We start from the raw sequence: 21,656 nt of genomic DNA, 5'->3' as shown, positions 1-21,656 counted from the left end.
CTGGCGTTACAAGACATTTAGTATATGTATTTTTTTTCTATGTACTAAAATAATAATAGGCTTTATATAGTCGAGAATTTAAAGTAGAGGTTTTTGTGCTTAATATAGAGGTTTTTGCATATGTATTTAAATCATGAAAGAGTTTTAATAGAAATAAATAACATGTTAGTAGTGTGTTCTTTTTGACATTTGCCCAATATTTTATTGTGTTTTTGGGCAAATTATTAGTTAAATAACCACGTGAATGGTTTTTTAATTACATCAATGAAAGATTCTCTGATAGTCTAATTATTTTTCACTTTCGATGATGTGTCATAATTGTGGACAATGTATGTAACATTTTATTATTAATTAAAATGTTATTTTTTATGAATTATATCAAAATCTTTAACACATACTTCAATCTTTATATATATATATATATATATATATATATATATATATATATATATATATATATATATATATATATATATATATATATATATATATATATATATAACATAATTTTATGAATTTTCACCACATCATAAAATAGTACTAATTAAACTTTAATTAGTAACAATTTCATTGATTTATATTATAACCCAATCTTGATTTCGATCTTAAGTTTCACATAAAAACACAACCAACTAACTTACAACTGTGAAACCTGTCATCAATGGCTACCATATGCATGGCGACATGTAGCCATAAATAAAGACTTGATTCCAATCACAAACAACTCTACATTACACACTACACATGCATAGTTCATTGGCTAAATACTTACACACTCGAAGTATACATATATTCCAAATCTCATTGTTCTTGATAACAATGAAAGCAACTTCATGATATAACTCGACAAAGAACAACACATATGGCAACCATAAGAAACGCTCCAAATGCTCCTAACCCTTCGTTTTCATGACTACCAACACCATGATCTCCATACTGATATGATCTTAAAGAAGATGCATGATATGAAAAAAACGAAGAAAGGAGATATATCACGAACATCAATAAGATTGGAATAACAACCAGGTTTTCCACCATTGGACTGAAGATTATCATAGCCAATACATTAAGCATCAGAAAAGGAACGAGTGGAGATGGACCTCTGGCTTCCATTTTTGAGCTTCTTCAAAGATTAAAAAAGCCAATTAATGAGAGAATTTGATCGATACATTATGGCAATTTATTGTAATATCTCTTAGGCCATATATAATGTATATGTTGGTTTTGAGCTTTTAATATTTTTAAATTTGTGGGTCTATCAAGAAAAGAAAAAGAAAGGTTTTGATGTAGACCCGACGTTTGATAAGAAAAAAAAAACAACGATTGGTTTATTAGGATATATAATGGGTACTTGCATGGCACTTTTTTTTTATAATTCATGAATTTAAAGAATATTTTCAAGAAAATAGTACAATGATTAAATTCATCCTCTAGTTGACTTCAGGACATACAACTATAAACAAAGCTATGGGAGGGATATGATCATCGCATAAAATAACAACAATCATTTGTGATACGATTAAGACATGAACAAAATACAAATCATATATTGTTGGGAATATAGGTATATTAGTATTCACCTTTTTGGATATGAAGGTTGTATTTGTGACAATTTACTTAAAACATCACTTCTCTCTCGATATCATGAAATTTACTCATGAACAAAATGGAATTTATATACAACGCAAAGATGGTTCTAAAGACTTTATATACTCATTCATATGTTAAACAAAGATGATTTTATTTATGCAATCTTTTCATGAATTTGATAAAGTTGATAATTTTCTTCAAACGGATTCTAATCTTTGATAACAATCCATTTGGATATGATCACATGATATAGTTTAAGATAATTCAAATCAAAACGAGTCATGTTTCCATTCTAATCTGTAACTAAAAAGCATGGAGAAGATGAAGCTTCAATCATGGAAAAAGTTTCACTTATTTGTCAACTAAGAATCTTTAAAAGCCCTCCCACTAGATTTCTCATCAACCCTTCTTTTTTCTTTTTTTCTTCTCTTTCTATAAAGATACGTAAAAACCCTACAAGAAGTAAGTTTTTTGATCATTTGTTTATAAGTCGACTTTTACAAAAACCTATTAGACTAAATTAATTATAAATCAATCAATAAATAAAAACCTATTAGGATTTTTACAACACTGTCAACAAATAAAACTCTTCGATTAAAATTGCACACAACAATATAAATAAATTTATGTAACACTTTGCACAATAATAAATAGCTCTTAAACCAAAACCAAAACCATAATGCGATAAATCCAAAAATGCATTACAATTATACATACAATAAACCATCTCTATTTACTTCTCCCTCTTGCTTCCAAAAACCTCATTCAGAGTACTGAATATGTTGCTCATAAAAGTTGATCAACTGTCATCCCAACAAAACATAAATAATTATATACATATATAAAAAAAACATACCTCTTTTAAATAAAAAAAAAATATTTAATATATTAGTTTGAAGAGGGTTACCAATAGAGGATAGTTAGCCTTAAGATATCTGTTATCTACCATCACTTCTTTTCCATCAGACCTTATAATCAACAAACATGTAATCTCATTATTAAATATGAAATACATTTTTCATATTAATTATGAAATAATAATTTTTATAAGCAACAAAAATGCAAAGATAAAGATATGAACTAACCTCAAGACAGAAAAAGTGACCAAAATCTCATGCATATCATTGAGTGTGGATTTTGAATACTCAACAGGTTTGATAATCTTGGTAATACCATACATGCTTCTAGAAGTATCTCCCACTTGGTCAAACCTCTGAACCCCATTGTCAACAACCATTCTCACTTGGTCAAAGTTCCGAACACCATGGTCAACGACCACACCATTTGTGTTGCTTACTCTTTCAATCACATCATCTCCATCATTACTACTCACAAAGTTCAAATCTTGCTTAAACCGTTTCACAGCACCAGTCTTCCTCCTCTTAGCTCCAACAGATTTTAAACCATTCACATTTTGGACATGATTTGACGAACTTACCCCAACCCCTTCACCAGATCGATCTTCTTGAATTTCTAAAGAAATTTCGTTTTCCTTTTCTTTATCGGTTAAAGATGGAACTTTTAACTCATTTGTCTCTTTCTTTTCTCCAATTTGATGTTCAACCAATAAAGATTCATTATCATTCAAATGGTTTGTTGTCTTAACATTGTTTTCTCCATATTTGGGATCATTGTTGGAAGGCTGTGATAAAGATTCTTGGATTATTTTGACCTTTGTAGAAGGCACTTCATAGGTGTCAGAAGGAGAATCTTGTTGTTGTTGTTGTTGTTGTGGTTGATGTTGTTGCTGCTTCTTTTTCTTCTTTTTTGCTTGTGGTTGAAGAGCAACTGCAGTTTTGCGTTTATGTTTCTTGCCCCACCTCTGTTTTCCTGACCTCAATCTTTGAATGACATAAAAAATGAAGACTTGTAAATGTTTATTGCTATAGAATTTCTTTCATTGTTATTTAGGGTTTGTTTTTGGGATCCCAAAGTATCCCCCTTTTATATAATCAAACATAAAAAGCACATACTATAAAAGGAAAACCTCTCTTCGAATGCATCGATGACATCCGAACATGACAGAAGATTCTCAAAGGGTTCCCAAGTGTTAGCTGCTTCAGGCCATCCACGCCTTCAAAGAAAAAGATTCATTTGATTCAGAATAAGAATGGAAGTTCAAGTTCAGTAGAAAGTAGAAACCAATACCGATGATCAAATCTAAGTTAACATTTTGCAAGATTTCCAATTTACAGGTTATAACTTGTATATGAATCGCTACTTAGATGATTAGGGCACTCACCATTTGATGAGATACTGTACTTTACCCTTTCTCCCCCAAGCAAAGAATCATAAAGCAAGTCATTCGATGTGAATTCACAGACACAGAAAAAGTCAGAGAAATGTAGACATATATAGAGATAGAAGTCGAATGAAAATAATACAACACACGAAGGAAAAACAATAAACCTTGCGACTTCTTTTCTTTCGTACGGATTCGATCTCGTAGAAACCCTCGGCTAGCTTAGGGCGCTCGTCCGCATCCTCGGCTTCACCTCCGTCTCCTTCGTTTTCGTGGTCACCGTACTGATCGTCATACTCCTCGTCATATTCATCCTCTTCTTCGTCTTCATACTTGTCGCCGCCGTCATTCAGCGGCAACAGCTGCTGCTGTTGTTCACCGTTCTGATTGTAGTAATCCGACTTATCGTTCCCGGAAGAAGCGAGATCGTTGTGGACCCGAGGTGGTGGTGGGTCGGAGCTGATGCTCTTCCTTTTAACTCCGCCTTTCATTGGTCGATTTGGAGGTCGCGATCGGTGGATGATGGTAGATTACTTCCAACAGAAGCGATGCAATTTTCCCTTTCGTCCGCTCTTCGATGCGATTTTCCCCTTTAGTCCGTTTTTCGATCCTGTGGTATTCGTTTTCAGTTTCCGATTCTGGGCTCTGAAAACCTAAAACCTGTATCATGAGTTTTCTGTAAGAATAGATTAAAGGGTTAATCACAAAAATAAATACCACCAAGTTCAAAATTAAGGGCGGACAAGCGAAAATTAGGGATAATGACCGGATAATAAAAGGATAAAGGAATATATTTTTTGAAATGTACACATTTAGTCTTTATTTTATTTTTTTTATAAAATAAACTTTTATACTTTATTTTTTTGTAACAATGCAATCCTTGTGACCGATTATACCCGGTGTACCGGTGATATACAAATTTTCTTTTAGGGAAAATAACTTGATAGGGTAAGATACTTTTTGAATTATACAAATTTAGTCCTTTTTTTTTGTAAAATAAACTCTTATACTTTATTAATATGTATACATTAGGTCATTTTCACCAGTATCTACAGGTTTTGCTGATGTGGAAGCACAAGTGGCACTAAATAACAATTAATTAGCTTAGTTACCGAAGGTGGGTGATCCTCCAGCAACAAGAAACGGGCGACGACCCTTCTCTTTCTCGTATCTCTTCCTTCCGGTCGAACAACAACAACCAAACACCCTTTACCTGTTGTGTTTCTCCGACCTGTCTCTCTTTGCCTCCATCTTTGAGATATGTTGCCAGAAAAAAGAAGAAAGAATCGACGAGGGGGCTACCAGAGCAGCTCCTCGCCACCAACTACTGTCTCTACTTCCTCCTGCCTCCCCTTTCGACCTTGTAGTTTTTGCCATCATTCCTTCTTGCTACCAGTGATGTGTAGGAACACACAAAGGAGTCGTCAGAGATAGGGGTTCTCCATGTTTTTCATGATGAATAAAAGTTGGAAAAATCTCGTTGTGGATATGTGGATGCTACCTGGGCATTTCATTTCAACAAAATAAAAGAAAGGGAAAATGGCTTGATAGGGTAAGATACTTTTTGAAATGTACACATTTAGTCCTTTTTTTTTGTAAAATAAACCCTTCCATGTCAGCAAAATCTGTAGAATCCGATGAAAAGGACCTAATGTGTACATATTAATAAAGTATAAGGGTTTTTACAAAAAAAAAGAATAAGGACTAAATGTGTACATTTTAAAAAGTATCTTACCCTATCAAGTCATTATCCCGGAAAATTAAGGGCGGACAAGGGAAAATACTAATAGTAAAAAAAATAAGGGTGTTTTCAAAATTTAGACATGAAAATTGACATTTTCAGGTATAGATATGGATTCCGCGGAGGTAGCTCTGCGCAATTTACTGTAGCTCCGCGGAATGACAAAATCGTAAATAAATCAGGGTATTAAAAAAAATCAATGTAACATCTCGAAAATTCTGAAGTATTGTTCAATGGATAAAGTGTAAATTAAGGAGGGGACTCGACGAGTAGGTATTCCGACTCGCCGATTCGGAGCGGGATTTGATCGCGGGTTAAGTGATCAACTCGTCGAGTCAGTAGCTGGGACTCGACGAGTTGATGTTGAAAGGAGAAAACCCTAATTCCGGGGGTTGTGCCTTATATAAAGAACATATCATCCCTTCTTCAGCCTCTTTACCACCCTTGAGAGTCTGAAAACCCTAGAAATCGAGTGGAACTCCATTGATAGTGAAATTGGAGCTTTGGGAAAGGAAATCTTGAAAAGGGAACTTGAAGACTAAGGGATTCAGCAAGGGAGTGGTATAGATTCGAGGTCTACTTCAGTGGGAGCTTGTATTGGAGGTAATAAATATGTTCTTGAGCTTTTGTGCATCTAAATCTATCAATTGTGGGGTTTTTAAGGGCATAAATGAGGTCCATCTTGAGTTTGGTGTAAGATCTGAGGTTGCTACCTCAGATCTAGGCTTATAATGACCCAAGGAGCCATAAAGTCTACGTTCAAGAGATGTAGGTGAAGTTCTTTTGTCCCAAACCTTAGCCCAAGAGTGTATTATGCTTAGATCTCTTTGGATTCACGTAAAGTTTGCCACTTTACGTGATGGATGGGTTGTAGGGGAGTGGATCTATGGTTTGGAGCCCCTGCATGGCTTGGAAAGCCACTGTATGGATTAAGAACTAGAGGTACTCGGCGAGTCACATGGGTGAACTCGGCGAGTTGGATGAAGATAGACAGGAACTCGACAAGTTGGAAGAACAACTCGGCGAGTATGTTGAATGTTGCCTTGGACTCGGCGAGTCTGGTCGGGGAGTGCTAACCTTTTTGGTTGAGCGGTGAATCGGAGAGTCGAGGGACGACTCGGTGAGTTGAGCAGGAAGTGACTCATAGTTGGTTGGACTCGGTGAGTCTTGGGGCGACTCGGCGAGTTGAGTCGTGGATTGGGAGTTTCTGAGTATAGGGACTCGACGAGTCAGCGGGTTGACTCGGCAAGTAGAGTCAGTCAGGAAGGTTGACTTTGACTGAGGACTTTGACTTTGACCAAGAGCTGGCCAGTTGACTTTCAGGGGTATTTTGGTAATCATTGGTATTTATTGAGTTCAATCTTTTGGTATTATCAGTGGTGGAGTTCGTGTCGGAGGTTGGAGCAGCGTGATCCTATCTTTTCAGTCAGCAATTGCGAGGTGAGTTATCCTCACTATATCAACAGAGTCTAAGGCACCAAGGCCGACCCTTTTATCGGATGGAAATCCGGGTAGTTATTTGTTATGTTATTGCTCTGTTATGTTCGCATCCTGGTAGTTAGGATGGTGTATGTTAGAGACCTGGTAGGGTCGGTATCTTGGTTTATAGGATGATGCTATGCTAGTGACCGGTTAGGTTGGTATCCTGGTTAGGATGATGTTATGTTTGTGATCTGCTAGATCGGTTTTGATTGGATGTGAATTGTTATATGATTGTATGTTTATGTGCACATGGTTGTTGGACTGGGGTTGGGTTGAGGTGGGTCCTACTTTGTGTTGTAGGCCAACATACCTAGGGCGGACCGGTTATCCCAAAGGCCCAGCGAGCGGTCTGGATAGGCTGTAGGCCCCAAGAGGGCGGACTAGACGTGCCGAGGCTCGAGGAGTGGACCAGACCGACTGAAGGCCCAATGCGGGCGAACCAGTCATATTGTAGACTCAGAGAGTGGACCAGGTGGATTGAAGGCCCAGTGCGGGTGGACCAATCACACTGTAGACTCGGTGTATATGGCTAGACTTGGAGGGTGGACCAGATGGGCTGTAGGCCCGGTGCGACATACCAGTCACACAGTAGACCCGAGGTGAATGGCTGTTCTGTTATGTTATGTTGTGATATGTTATGTGTATGGTATATGAGGTTGGTATTTTGGGGGTATCTCACTAAGCTTTCGGGCTTGCAGTTGTGGTTTAAATGTTTCAGGTACTTCAGGAGACCGTGGCAAGGCAAAGGCGTGATCGTACCGCTCCTCATGTTTATGTTTTATGATATGGTTATGGGAATATTCTGATAATAAATGTATTGAAAACCTTTTTGTAATAACTTAATGAAATTGGGTGGTTTTTGAAAAGTTTAAATTTGGTTGGAATTTTTAGAGTGTTACAATCAAGATCCATTCTGCGGAGCTACCTCCGAGGATTGAACTCATTCCGCGGAGGTAGCTCTGAGGAATGGATCTTCATAATTTATTTATTTATTTTTTCACATTGGTTCTTCAGGGTTTATATTAATTCTCTAACTAATTATTTTCAAGAAAAGTCTTTTCTTGAAAATAATTAGTTGGGGAATAAATATAAACCCCGAAGAATCGATGTGAAAAAAAAAACTGAAGATCCATTTATCGGAGCTACCTCCGTGGAATGAGTTCATTCTTTGAAAGTAGCTCCGCGGAATGGATCTTGAGGTTTTTTTTAGTACACTGATTTATTTACGATTTTGCCATTCCGCGGAGCTACAGTAGATTCCGCGGAATCCATGTCTATATCCGAAAATCCAATTTTTTGTGACTATATTTTGAAAATACTCCTTATTCTTTTTACTATTACCGGTATTTTCCCACATTATAAAAAAAAAATCAAAACATAGCCTATAAGTAAATTCTTATTGAAAAAATGGTCTATTTTTTATTTTTATTAATTATGATTTGATTTTGGTTTTTTATGTGAAACCGACCCAAACACTAATAAAAATATAAAATAAAATTACAAATATAATATATCATAGGTAATCATATAATCGATATTAAGAGTGTTATTATTTGAATAAGATACATATGACCAATAAACTTGCACAGAACATCAGTGTTTTAAAAACCGGTTTGAATCGGTTAGTCGAATCGGTTGGGCCGAGAACCAAAGAATGAAACGGTTCAACTAGTACCAGTTTTATGTCTATTTCTGAACTGGAATGAATCAATTGTTTTGTTTGTTTTTTTTTTTTTTTGTTTTTTTTACAAAAATTAGGTTAAACCGGTTAAATTAAATAAAAGCACATGGAAATTGATCATTTTGCATAACAAACTTTGGTGTTTTTTTCACATCAATTTAGATTTTTTTTTTGAATAAAAACACATGATAAATATTATGAAGTTTTTTAATAAGTTTGTATTCATCTAAAATTATATTTTGTTTTCGTATTATATTTTATTTTCTTTTTCATGTACGTGGATTGATGTAAAACTTATGTTTATATGTTTTTTTTAATGTATTGAGATTGATCTACAACTTGTATTTATATGCATTTTTTAATGTTTAAACGTGTGGACATCTATTTGTGTAGGAAAAATAAAAAGAAAGATAAAAATTATAGAAATCGGTTGAACCGGGAACCGGTCACCATACCAGTTCAACTAAAAAACTGGTTTTTGAAACATTGCACAACATAAGATTGACTATCGTAATATATACAATTCGATTCTCACTCCCTCCTGCTCTTCCTAATTGTTTACTAGGGATCATTAGTGAACACACATGATATTAGTTATAATAACCACACTAGGTGTAAGACCCATGTATTACATGAGTTCATTTTAAAGAAAAAAATATGAAATTCTAAACATTTGAGAAGTTTTAATTTATAAGAAAAAAATAGAAAAATATTGAATTATTAAAATTAAATTGTTTGTTTTTTTTCTTTTAAATTAAACAAATAATTTAGATAAATAAATAAAGGAAACTAATAAAACTTTAATTTAGAAAATTTGAAATTAGAAGGAAATCAATTAATGAAATTGATATGTATTTATTGTTGCATTTATTGAAATTATTACATTTAAATATTATATGGAAATTAATAAAATGAAAAAAAAACCACAAAATGTCATGTGGAAAAAAATTAATTGAAAATAACCGACAAAACTGCAAATTTGATCCTTGTGGTTTTTAAAAATCTTTGGATGAGGTCAAAAAAGTTTTCAACTTGCATGGAAGGTCCAAAATCAAGGTTTTTCTGCATTTTTAGTCCATGATACATTTGAAAAGACGATTTTACCCTTTTCATTTCTTTTTCTATTTTCTTTATTTATTTTGGCATTTAAATAATTAAAAAAAACTAAAATCTCTCTCTCTCTCTCTCTCTCAAAACACCCACCCACCCCTGTACTCTCCATCACACCCGCTCTTTTGACTCTACCATTCTTCTTCTTCATCCTTATGCATCTGCAAATAAGATTGAAGAAAAACCTTGCTGCAATTTGATCCCGTTTCGATTTCCCCCAAGTCCATATAGACTCATCGATGGTCCTCCATTGAGATACTTGTGGGTGACCCGATTTTGCTTCCTTCCCTCTGATCTTTCTCCTTCTATCTTCCAAATCCAAATGGGGTTTTGACTATCACTACCTCTATTGCCCCCCAAAAGAATACATCGACTATTAGGGCTCCTGTATCATCTTCCTCCCTCGTCTGTTAGACGTCGTAGGTAAGGAACTAACTAAACAATCGATCCTCTTGATTGATTGAACAGGAGAACAATAATAACTAGGTGGAGAATTGGACTTACAGGGGTCGTAAGGGGTGATGAGGCTGGTTGGAGATGTGATTGACGGAAGCAGCAACTAAAGACGACGGTGGTTCACAGCAATGACGACGTGGTGGCAAGGGCTGCTCCAACTACTTTTGTTGCTTCGTTTTTAATGAGCTCAACGAGAGGGAGGGAAGGAATAGGATGGTGGTGGAAACCGCCGAAATAAGGTGGTGGGGACTGTTGGTCGGTAAACCAAGGAAGAAGGGGGTGGAGTTGGGTGGTTCCCGATGACACAACCCCAAGAACGACAGGGAGGCTGTGGTGGTGGTGTTTATGGGTGCTTGGGTGATGTTTGATTAATCTAAGTAGTGGGAGATATAAGGTGGAGTTTGTGGTGAATGGGTTCAAAAGGTTTTTTCATTTACCCAGTTGAATTCGACAAGGAGAGAGAGAAAGAGAGAGAGAGAGAGAGAGAGAGAGAGAGAGAGAGAGAGAGAAAGAGAGAAAGAGAAAGAGAAAGATAACTGGGTGGGGACTGGGGTGGGAATACTAATCGGTAAGGTGCCTTTGCTATCGGTGTTGTTCCTGGTAACAAGTCTATACGAAATTCCACTTGTCTATCAGGTGGTAATCCGGGAAGATCTTCGGGAAAGACTTCCGGATAATCACATACAACCGGTATATTCTGCACCCCTTTCTTCTCCTTCTTAGCATCGATTACGAATGCCAATTACGGTGCACATCCTTTGGACAAACATTTCCTGGCTTTCATCAGGGAGATGATTCCAGAATTCACTCTGCGTTTGTCCCCGTACACCATAAATGATTCCTTTCCGGGTGGGTTCACCCTTACTATCTTCTTTCGGCATTGAATCTCAGCATCGTTGGCGCTAAGCCAATCCATACCCAAAACGATGTCGAAACCGTTTAACTCTATGGGTAATAGCTCCTCGTGGAATTCGTTTCCGTTTAGGTCGATGACGATGTTCCTAATACGATTACTAACAGGTACGAATTTGCCACTGGCAACTTCTACAATCAGGGCATTATCTAGTTTTTCTACAGGCAATGCTAATATCCCACCAAATTTATGCGACACAAAGGAGTAGTTGGCTCCGGAATCAAATAGTATATTTGCAGGCAAACCATTTACAAGAAAGGTACCTGAAGCGACGTCTGCTGCCTCCTTTGCAGCCTCGAGCGTCATCTGGAAGGCTCTCGCCTTCGGCTTCGGTGGTATGTTGGGTCTTCCTGCCTCCTTCTTCTTCGGGCAGTCCCTAAAAATGTGCCCTTCTTCATTACACCCATAACAGGCCTTCTGGTTGAGGGTGCATTCATTGGCATAGTGCCCAGGCTTTCCGTATTTGTAACAAGTGACCCCTCCATCACACTTCCCAGAGTGCTTTTTCTTGCACTTGTCAGACCACTTCGCTTCTGATCCTCCTCCTCTCGAACCAGACTTCGAGAACCTACTCTTCTTGTTGGACTTCGAGGATCCATCGAACTTTCGTTTCTCACCAACCTCATCCCTTTCCAGACCTCTTTCCTTTTGTTGGGTCTCCACGTTCTTAGCTGCTCGAACAGCTGATTTCAGAGTGGTTGCCATCTTGACTGTTGGGCCAAAGTCAGCCGGCAGTCCGTTTGCGAATTTCTCAATTTTGGAAAGTTCGGTTGGCACTAGGTATGGAAACAACTTCATCTTTTCCGTAAATGCAGCAGCATAGTCATCGATGCTCATTCTCCCCTTCTTCAAATTTTGGAACTCATTGTTCAGATCTATCAGATCTATCTCTGAACAGTACTGCGCCTTCAGTTGTTCCAAGAACTCATCCCATGACATTTTCAGAGCTTCTCCCCGTGGCATTGTATCTGCCAATAGCTTCCACCAGCTCAAGACTCCAGTTTTCAATTGTCTTACAGCGAAGATAGTCTTCTGCTTCTCGTTGCAGTCGTAGCTCTCAAACACCATCTCCATCTCGGAGATCCAGTCCATAATCTCAACAAGCTTTGGGCTTCCTGAGAGACTTGGTGGTTTCGCACCCAAGAAATTTTTGTACATCCGCCCATCCTTGTTGTTTCTCCCTTCTGGGACATCCCTTTGCTCACCTTGAGTCCCTACTTGACTCACTTGGCGGCTATAGTTCCCTTCCTCAGATGGATCGGGAACTAGCTCCGTCGGTTCAACATGTATGGTAGTTTCGTCCCTATTCTCGTGGAGCATCCGTCTCATTTCTTCGCTTTGTTCAGCTAGCATAGCCTGAATCATGGCTTGAACTCCAGCCATGGTAACTGGCTCAGGTGCAACTTCTTCAACAACAAGTATTTGCTGAACCACTGGGGGTTGGTTCCTATCTCCATTTGCGTTCACGTTTCCGTTACGGGTCCTTGCTATCTTGATCTATACACCGAATAAGGTGAATTTAGATCTTTATTTAGGATAGATGTTTAAATCGTCCTTATCACTCCGAAACGTTTACATGCTAGTTCTAATATCGTAGTCGTACGTTTAGAATCCTAAACACATAAGGTTTCCAGATCCGGTCGGCAACAGACCATAGATCCGAACAATTAACAGCATATTATGCACAAAGCATTTAGCACATAAAAGCATTTTAGGCACAATTCCTAAAATAAGCTAGTGCTCACACCTCACAATCATCGCTTAGCATTCTAAGTTTAAGTCTAGAAATCCTACAAATTCCTAGTTCGCTTAAACTAATGCTCTGATACCAACTGTGACATCCCCAAAATCACGACCAGAAAAGACCGGTTTGTTTATGCTTTGTTTAAAAATCAGAGTAACATTTTAAATAAAAGTGTTGCGGAATTTGTCCCAAAACAAAATATGATAAAGATTTATCAAAAGCATTTCCATAGAAATGTATTTCATTAAAAGACTTGGGATGTCATGTTCGTACAGATCAAAAACATAAACAGTACAATATAAGCCTTACTACATTATTTCATATCTACAGGCCTATATTCGTAATCCCTCGTCCAAACATCATATCTATGCTCAAGCGCCACTACCTGTAATACATAAAACTGAGTGGGTCAGGCTTGGGAGCCTGGTGAGCACATATGGTTTTCAACCCACAATAAATAAGTTTATTAATTTAATCAATCAACAATAACCTGATTACCCGTTCCAGTTATCCTCACTTTACGTCCCTAAACACCTATCATAAGGGACCTAGCCTAAGGATCATCATCGGGACGGACACTACTGCTAAGGGGATTCCTCAGCAATAAATGTCCTAAAGGCAACCATGTGGGGTATGGAGTACACCGGTGAACACATCTTTCACAAACACCTACAGGTTGCGAGCCTGCTAGTGTTCCACTGGACTGTCTAGAAGAGTCTGTGGTCGTCATCCATACCCCGCTAGATAACAGAATCAACAACATCAACATTGAGGCCTCTCATCATTTTATCACACATCACCTATTACATCTACCCATGTTTTACCCCAACATTTTCGTAGATATAAAATACATATACACTTTAAATCATTGAAAACATGTATAACAATGTTCATCCGGCATAGATAGCAAGTATTCAGATAATATGCACACATAGCACGTAATTTATATAAAATACTTCATATCTATGTGTAAGTTGAAAGTAACTATGCACTCACCTGAGTAGGTGGTGACTCGGCGCTTGGACAGCACTTCGTTACTATTAACACACTTTTCCTTCGGCAAAACCTAGTATCATTGCCACTAGGGTTTAGTCTAATATTCACCGCGACTAATTAGTAGTCTAGCTATTATTACTATTATATAAGCATTAAACGATACTTATATAACCCATAATAATAGCCTAAGTACTTATTATAAGTTCCTAATAACGTTACTATATTAAAACATAAGCTAAACTAAAGTTAGGGTAGGTATAGCTCACTTACAGCGGGTTTTCTTGAAAACCGGGCTTCGCTGGAACAGCGTTCCCGAGCCGAAAGGCTCTTTTCTCGGAACTCCGGGAGCCTCGGGACTTCCTTCGGGTGGTAGGGGGTTTACCTAGGCTTTAGGGGGCTTAAGGAGGCTTAGAGAGAGAGAGTGTAGAGAGAGAAAGAAGAGGGTTGAGGTGTGAAGAGAAGGCTAGACCCGACACCTCTATTTATAGTGCAAAAATCTGATGGACTCGCCGAGTAGGGGGGACCTAATCGCCGAGTTGGTCCATGTGGTGGCCTTCTGGTGGTGCCACGTGTCCAATTCTGGTGGTGCCACGTCACCCCCTATCGCGTATCAGCCTTTGAACTTAGAAAAATCATAACTCTTGCATACGAGCTCTGTTTTCGACGTTCTTTATATCCACGCGTAGTTAAAATCAAGATCTACAACTTTCATTTAGACTCCGTCGGCTAATTCTCGACCGATCTCAAATTTAACAGTAGGAGGCGTTTAGACTGTTAAATGACCGCGAAGAATTCGTAACTCCTTCATACGAACTCCGTTTTCATCCATCTTTTTACCGTTGAGTTCCTATTAATGAGATCTTCAACTGTCATTTAGGTCGCGTAAGCCAAAAACCGCTCGAACTAAAATTCGAGTTTCGGGCCGTGCACTGCTAAGCCGAATCTTAGAAAAATCATAACTTCCTCATACGAAGTCAGATTTGGACGTTCTTTTTATCGACGCTCTTAGTTTAACATATTCTACAACTTTCGTTTAGATTTCTAAGGCTAAATATCGCTCTATCGTAAATTCACTATTTACGCTTCCCGGTGCCGTGCCGGTTTTGCCGTAAAACTTCGACGGACCATAACTTCTTCGTTATAACTCGGATTTTGGCGTTCTTTATATGTATGGAAACCTTGAGACATATTCTACAACTTTATGTAGAGATATAGGGCTTATCTCACACTTTAATTTTGACGCTCATTTTTATTCTTTATTAATTATACATTTATAATTAGATAATAAACACATAAACACACATAATTCACATAATACTCAAATATTTCATCTTTATTACTTCAAAAAGAGTTACAAGAGTTGACCTAGACTATTACATTGACAAAAATTCTTAGCCCTGAAACCCGGGCGTTACATCTGCCATTCTTCTTCTTCATCCTTATGCATCTGCAAATAAGATTGAAGAAAAACCTTGCTGCAATTTGATCCCGTTTCGATTTCCCCCAAGTCCATATAGACTCATCGATGGTCCTCCATTGAGATACTTGTGGGTGACCCGATTTTGCTTCCTTCCCTCTGACCTTTCTCCTTCTATCTTCCAAATCCAAATGGGGTTTTGACTATCACTACCTTTATTGCCCCCCAAAAGAATACATCGACTATTAGGGCTCCTGTATCATCTTCCTCCCTCGTCTGTTAGATGTCGTAGGTAAGGAACTAACTAAACAATCGATCCTCTTGATTGATTGAACAGGAGAACAATAATAACTAGGTGGAGAATTGGACTTACAGGGGTCGTAAAGGGTGATGAGGCTGGTTGGAGATGTGATTGACGGAAGCAGCAACTAAAGACGACGGTGGTTCACAGCAATGACGACGTGGTGGCAAGGGCTGCTCCAACTACTTTTGTTGCTCCGTTTTCAATGAGCTCAACGAGAGGGAGGGAAGTAAGAGGATGGTGGTGGAAACCGCTGAAATAAGGTGGTGGGGACTGTTGGTCGGTAATCCAAGGAAGAAGGGGGTGGAGTTGGGTGGTTCCCGGTGACACAACCCCAAGAACGACAGGGAGGCTGTGGTGGTGGTGTTTATGGGTGCTTGGGTGATGTTTGATTAATCTAAGTAGTGGGAGATATAAGGTGGAGTTTGTGGTGAATGGGTTCAAAAGGGTTTTTCATTTACCCAGTTGAATTCGACAAGGAGAGAGAGAGAGAGAGAGAGAGAGAGAGAGAGAGAGAGAGAAAGAGAAAGATAACTGGGTGGGGACTGGGGTGGGAATACTTTTTTTCTTTTTCTTTATTTTTTAATTAGAACAACATTATAATAATTATAAAAAAATACAAAAAAAGAAAATAAAAGGGTATAATCGTCATTTTAAGTTTTTTTGGACCAAAAACACAGAAAAACCTTTATTTTGGACCTTCCATGCAAGTCAGAAACTTTTTGGACCCCATCCAAAGGTTTTTGAAAACCATAAGGACCAATATTTGAATTTTCTCAAAATAACCACAAAATGACATATGGCAAAATCAATGAGAGCGTGACATATGTCAAAATGCTCTTTATTTATCAGGGAGGACTAGGCATAAGACCCGTGTATTACACGGGTTTATTAAAAATAAAAATTTAATATCAATATTTAAACTAAATATTTTATAAAGTAATACTTTTATATAAGATATTATAATCTTTTGGAACATTTATAAAAGAAACCAAAAATTCTTTGAAGCATTTATGAGACTTTATTATCAAATTAATAGAATGATTTCATTTCCTTATAAAACTCTTTAGAATTTTATAAAATTTATTTTAAAGAAAATACAAATTCCCAAAAAATGACAAGTGGAAAATAATTATTCTAAAACTCCCACAAAATGACATGTGTTAAAATGAAGGAGAAAAAGACAAGTGGCAAAAAAACCTTCGTCTATTAGAGTAGATTTTAGATTATAACTTTTCTCCTTTACGGTAAAAGTAAACTTTTGAAAATTTTAACAAAAGATAAATAATAAAATTAAATAATAATTATTTGTGAATTTAAAAGTCGAGGTTTAATTAGAGATAAAAGAGAGAATTTAAGTTCAAGGGACTAAAATTATCAAATTTGGAAAAACTTAGGTTTAACCTCGCCTTAACTAGATTTTGGATAAAAATGTTAAAAAGCTTATTTCATAGGTGATGTGTAGGAGCAATACAACTTTTTGGGTAAATAGAAGTTATTTAGGAACAAATGATGAAAACTAGTTAATGAAGGATCAAAAGTGGCAAGTTAGCAAAGATTAGAACTTAAACACCATTTTTCTTTCTTCTGTTTTGTGAAGGATGAAAAATATGTGAATCTTAGCTTGAAGTACCTTGAAGCAATTGTGATGAAATTGTCATCTAACTACAAGATATAATCTTTAGTCATTTTCTTCATTAATAATCTAGGGTTTGGGGATTTGTATCAAATTTGAATTCTATGGATGATGTTGTATTACATTAGATGTTATCAATAATTCTTTAATTTATCCTCAACTCCTTTCAATGTTGCTTAGTTTGAACTTCATAAGTAGATTTGGGGTGTTTTGGACCACTAATGGGTGAAATATTGATCGGAGGATTTAGATCACAAATTTAAAGTTAATCTAGCTTAGAAATGTGTTTCCTAATCTCAAGTAATTATTTTAAATCCAAAATATAAGGTAAGTAGCTTTAGATTAGGCATGGAGGTGATTTCCAGGTAAAAGTGGATATCATGAGTTCTTTTGGTGTTTTGAATCGTGTAGCGACATATAAATGAATTAATTTAGTTAGAACATTAATATATGTAACAGAAACTAGCTTGAAATCATCAAATGGAACCATTGTATGGAAATATAAATGTATTTTGGTTGATTGGACAATGAAAAAGGAACATATAAACTTATTTGGAGAATTAGGAATGTGAAGCTCTTGATCTTTATGTTGTAAATCAGATCTAATAGACACATAAGAAAACCGACAAATAATATTGAGAATTATATGTCGATTAATTGCGATAAATAAATCCAATTTGTTATTATTATAATTACCAAGTTTCATACATAAATCAGATCAATCCTTCTCGATCAGATCTGATTATAAGAAAGGAGTAGAAAAAGACTGTCCTGTTGTTGGACAAAACTAAAAACAAGACAATAATGTAAAACCGACCTGTTGACGGCTGATCTTGAACGTGGAATGACTGCACGGATCAGACTTGTGTCCTTAAAGGTTTTTACTTCGCTTCTATCGGCTGTAAGAAACATAGTAAAACCCTAGGATTTAATGCAGATTTACCAAGTTTCCAACAACAATGGAAAATGATAAACACAAAGTGAACACTGAGAAACTGGAAGAAATCGCAGAGAAAGAGAGAGAGAGAGAGAGAGAGAGAGAGAGAGCTTCAAAATTTGTGCATGAAATATGGCTCCAAGAGAGCTGTATTTGTAGGTATCGAAACCCTAGAAGGCAATAAAGAGGCCCCTCTTGGGCCGACCCCCTTGAAACCCTAGGGCGACGGCTTGCTCCCCAAGCTAGCCGTTTTCTAAGCTTTCTTGAATATTCTGTTGTCATATCCATGAAGTCAACCATTTGACTAGATCGGTTAAACCGACTTGACCCAAACTTCACAAAAATTCTTGAATATTCTATTGCCATATCCACAAAGTCAACTGTTTGACCAGATCGGTCAAACCGACTTGACTCGAACTTCGCCAAAAAATAGAAGCTCCTCAGCTCCCAGTGACCTATGCGCCGTGCTAAGTGCGCCTAAATCGTGCCATTTCGCACACTCGCGGCATCAGCTAGTGCTAGGTTAGGCTAGGTGTACGTGTGTGGGCTGGGCCTATTCCTTTGATCCACTAAAGCCTTTGAAGGCCTATCACGGAAAAAGACTTATAAACATACCCAAGGTTTCTTCCCCCACCAATGTGGGATAAAGGAAAATAGCCAACTTGCTATTATACCTTCATAATTTCCAACACTTTATATGTATCTTGTAAATCATGGTTTATATTATGAATTTAGATGTTATTTACTGGGTACAACATGTTTTTGAATGATATTAGATCATAATAAGTAACTGAAATTGAACATAATAAGACTAGAAATGAAATAGACTTGATTTAGTAACATGTAGGTCTTGAAAAATTGTTTTTGACTCTCGATCAGGTCAAATACTGAGAGAAAATACCAACTTTTTATAACTTTTGCAAATGAAGTCTAATTCTCTCTTATGCATTCCTTTGGTCTTATGGGTGGTATGAAAGGAATAAAATGATATATTTGTGATAAGGAACATTAATTAATGTATTTAAGGTGCAATTATACATACTTATAAAGCTAGCATTTTTTCTTGAATCTCATGCATTTGAAATCTCCATTCTTTTTTCCTTTCACCACATTCATTTGAAACTCCCATGACTTTTCAATTTCTTTATAATAATAATAATAATAATAATAATAATAATAATAATTTGGTAATTAGGTTAAATAAATATCAAACCTAAAGTGTAATCATATATAAACTAAATTTCAATATTAAAATAATATATTTACTTCTAATTATAAAATTATGTTTTTTTATTAAAATGATATATTTACTTCTACTTATAAATGATGTATTTTTTCTTTCACCACATTCATTTGAAACTCACATGCATTTTTCCTTTCCCCACATTCATTTGAAACTTCCTTGACTTTTCAATTTTTTCTAATAATAAATATAAGTTGGTTAATAAGGTTAAATAAATATCAAACCTAAAGTGTAATCATATATAAATTAAATTTCAATATTAAAATAATATATTTACTTCTACTTATAAAGTTATTTTTTTTTAACTTTTAACATATTATAGTTAATTTATTAGTTTTAATATATTGTTGGATGTAAACAGTTATCATTTTAAAGATACAATTTTGGAACAATTTGTATAATATACTTACATTATTAATTTAAATATAATATTATAGGGTCAACTTAAATATAAATTTTAGTTTAACTTAAAAAACCCAATTTTTTTTGTAAATAGTAAAAAATGATAAATTGTAGTGTCTTTCTAATAATGATTATAAATTGGTTATTAAAGTGAAATAAATATCAAACCTAAAGTGTAAACATAAATAAACTAAATTTCAATTTTAAAATAATATCTTTTCTTATAGTTATAAACTTATGTCTTTAAGTTTTAACATATTATACTTAATTTAATATATTTAAAATGTTGTTATATGTAAACCATTATCAGTTTAAAGCTACAACTTTTGAACAGTTTGAACAAAATACTTAAACTGTTAATGTAAATATAAAATTACAGTGTCAACTTAAATATAAATTTTAGTTCCACTTAAAAAACCAAAGAATATTTTGTAAATAGTTAAAAATGATAAATTGTAGTGATAAATGCAAAAACTAAATTGTAATATCAATTTAACTAAAATATTTCCTAAAGATATTTTTATAATCATGAAAAACTTTCAAATAAGTAGCTTTAAATAATTTATAATAAAAACAGTTAAAAATAAATCTATATAAATAATTACATTGTTACCTTTAAAATAAAAAAAACAATGTTTGATATTTTAACAAGTTATAATGATAGAAATTAAAACATTAAGCAAATAAATTTTAAAAATCAATTATTAATAACAACAACTATAAATAACATTAAACCATATATTATATTTAAATTTATTAATGAGTAACTTGCTGATAGAAGTCATTCAAACGATTGAGATTATGCAGATATAATAGATTTATATATTATCATATAGTTCAAAATAATCTATATATTATATCAATTTAGTATACAAATTATTATATCAAATTTAACAATAACGTTATTGTTATATTTAAGAAAAAACATATATTTGTAAAGACTTCAACTATATAGGTGTTTCTGTGCAATGCGCGGGTATTCGTCTAGTTATGATATAATTAACCCACCTATTCCTATCATTAGGTGACTTATAAGCAACAAAAACAACTTTGGAAGTAAATAAAACATGTGTAACTACACATAGTGAGTATGTACCCACGACATATCCCTATGATATTTTGATGATGTTGAATTACTAATTTATTATGATAATCAATTTAATGTTATGTGAATAGAATATAAATATTTGTCCGTTTATTAAACTTATTTTGAATTGACTTTTAAAACAAACATGGCTAATTTGGATATTTTGAACTTGATATCAAACATGCATTTCTCTATCCACTTAGGATGTAGGATGCTATTAAGAAAGAGTGACTTGGGTACCCAAATTTGGCTTTGAGACATTCCTTTCGTGGTTTGATAAATTCCCTTCATAGCATGTACAAGGGATTTTCTATCCGTTGTGGGGTTCTTGTTGGATTAAGGTGTCTAAGGTCTTAACTAAATTGGTATAATGTTGATGAATACAAGTGACGCCATTTTTGAGTTGCCCTCGTAACGTGGATATGCCTTGGATTGATCAAATGAGAGAGATAAATGATTTGCTAATTTATTATGTGATTAATAAATTAATTAGACATAGTTAATAATTAATTATGAATTAATTAGATATAGTCAGAATTGATTAATTATTAATCAAAATTAATATGGAATTAATTCAGGATTAATTGGAATTAATTAAAGGTGTAATGAATAAATTATAATTGTTCAATAGTTGAACAAAAGAGAATTCACATGAACGGTTTTGAGAGCCTCTTTAGG

General features: G+C 35.2%; 1 protein-coding gene across 1 annotated transcript; it reads right to left on the bottom strand.

Annotated features, from left to right (window-relative positions):
• Positions 1-2,163: 2,163 nt before the first annotated feature.
• On the bottom strand, positions 2,164-4,524 carry LOC145062126 (chromo domain protein LHP1-like). The gene is made up of 6 exons (XM_079009764.1): positions 4,000-4,524; positions 3,833-3,858; positions 3,578-3,664; positions 2,676-3,431; positions 2,498-2,558; positions 2,164-2,393 (listed from the first exon to the last, which is right to left on the bottom strand). The coding sequence occupies exons 1-6, from the start codon at positions 4,321-4,323 to the stop codon at positions 2,352-2,354; spliced, it is 1,296 nt and encodes a 431-aa protein (XP_078865890.1). The 5' UTR covers positions 4,324-4,524; the 3' UTR covers positions 2,164-2,351.
• Between the last annotated feature and the right edge of the window lie 17,132 nt (positions 4,525-21,656).

Source organism: Lactuca serriola, chromosome 7, assembly GCF_051521515.1.
Source record: "Lactuca serriola cultivar US96UC23 chromosome 7, Lser_US96UC23_V15, whole genome shotgun sequence".
Taxonomy (NCBI): domain Eukaryota; kingdom Viridiplantae; phylum Streptophyta; class Magnoliopsida; order Asterales; family Asteraceae; genus Lactuca; species Lactuca serriola.
Note: the sequence above shows the minus strand (reverse complement) of the source record. Positions and strands in the feature narration are given on the sequence as shown.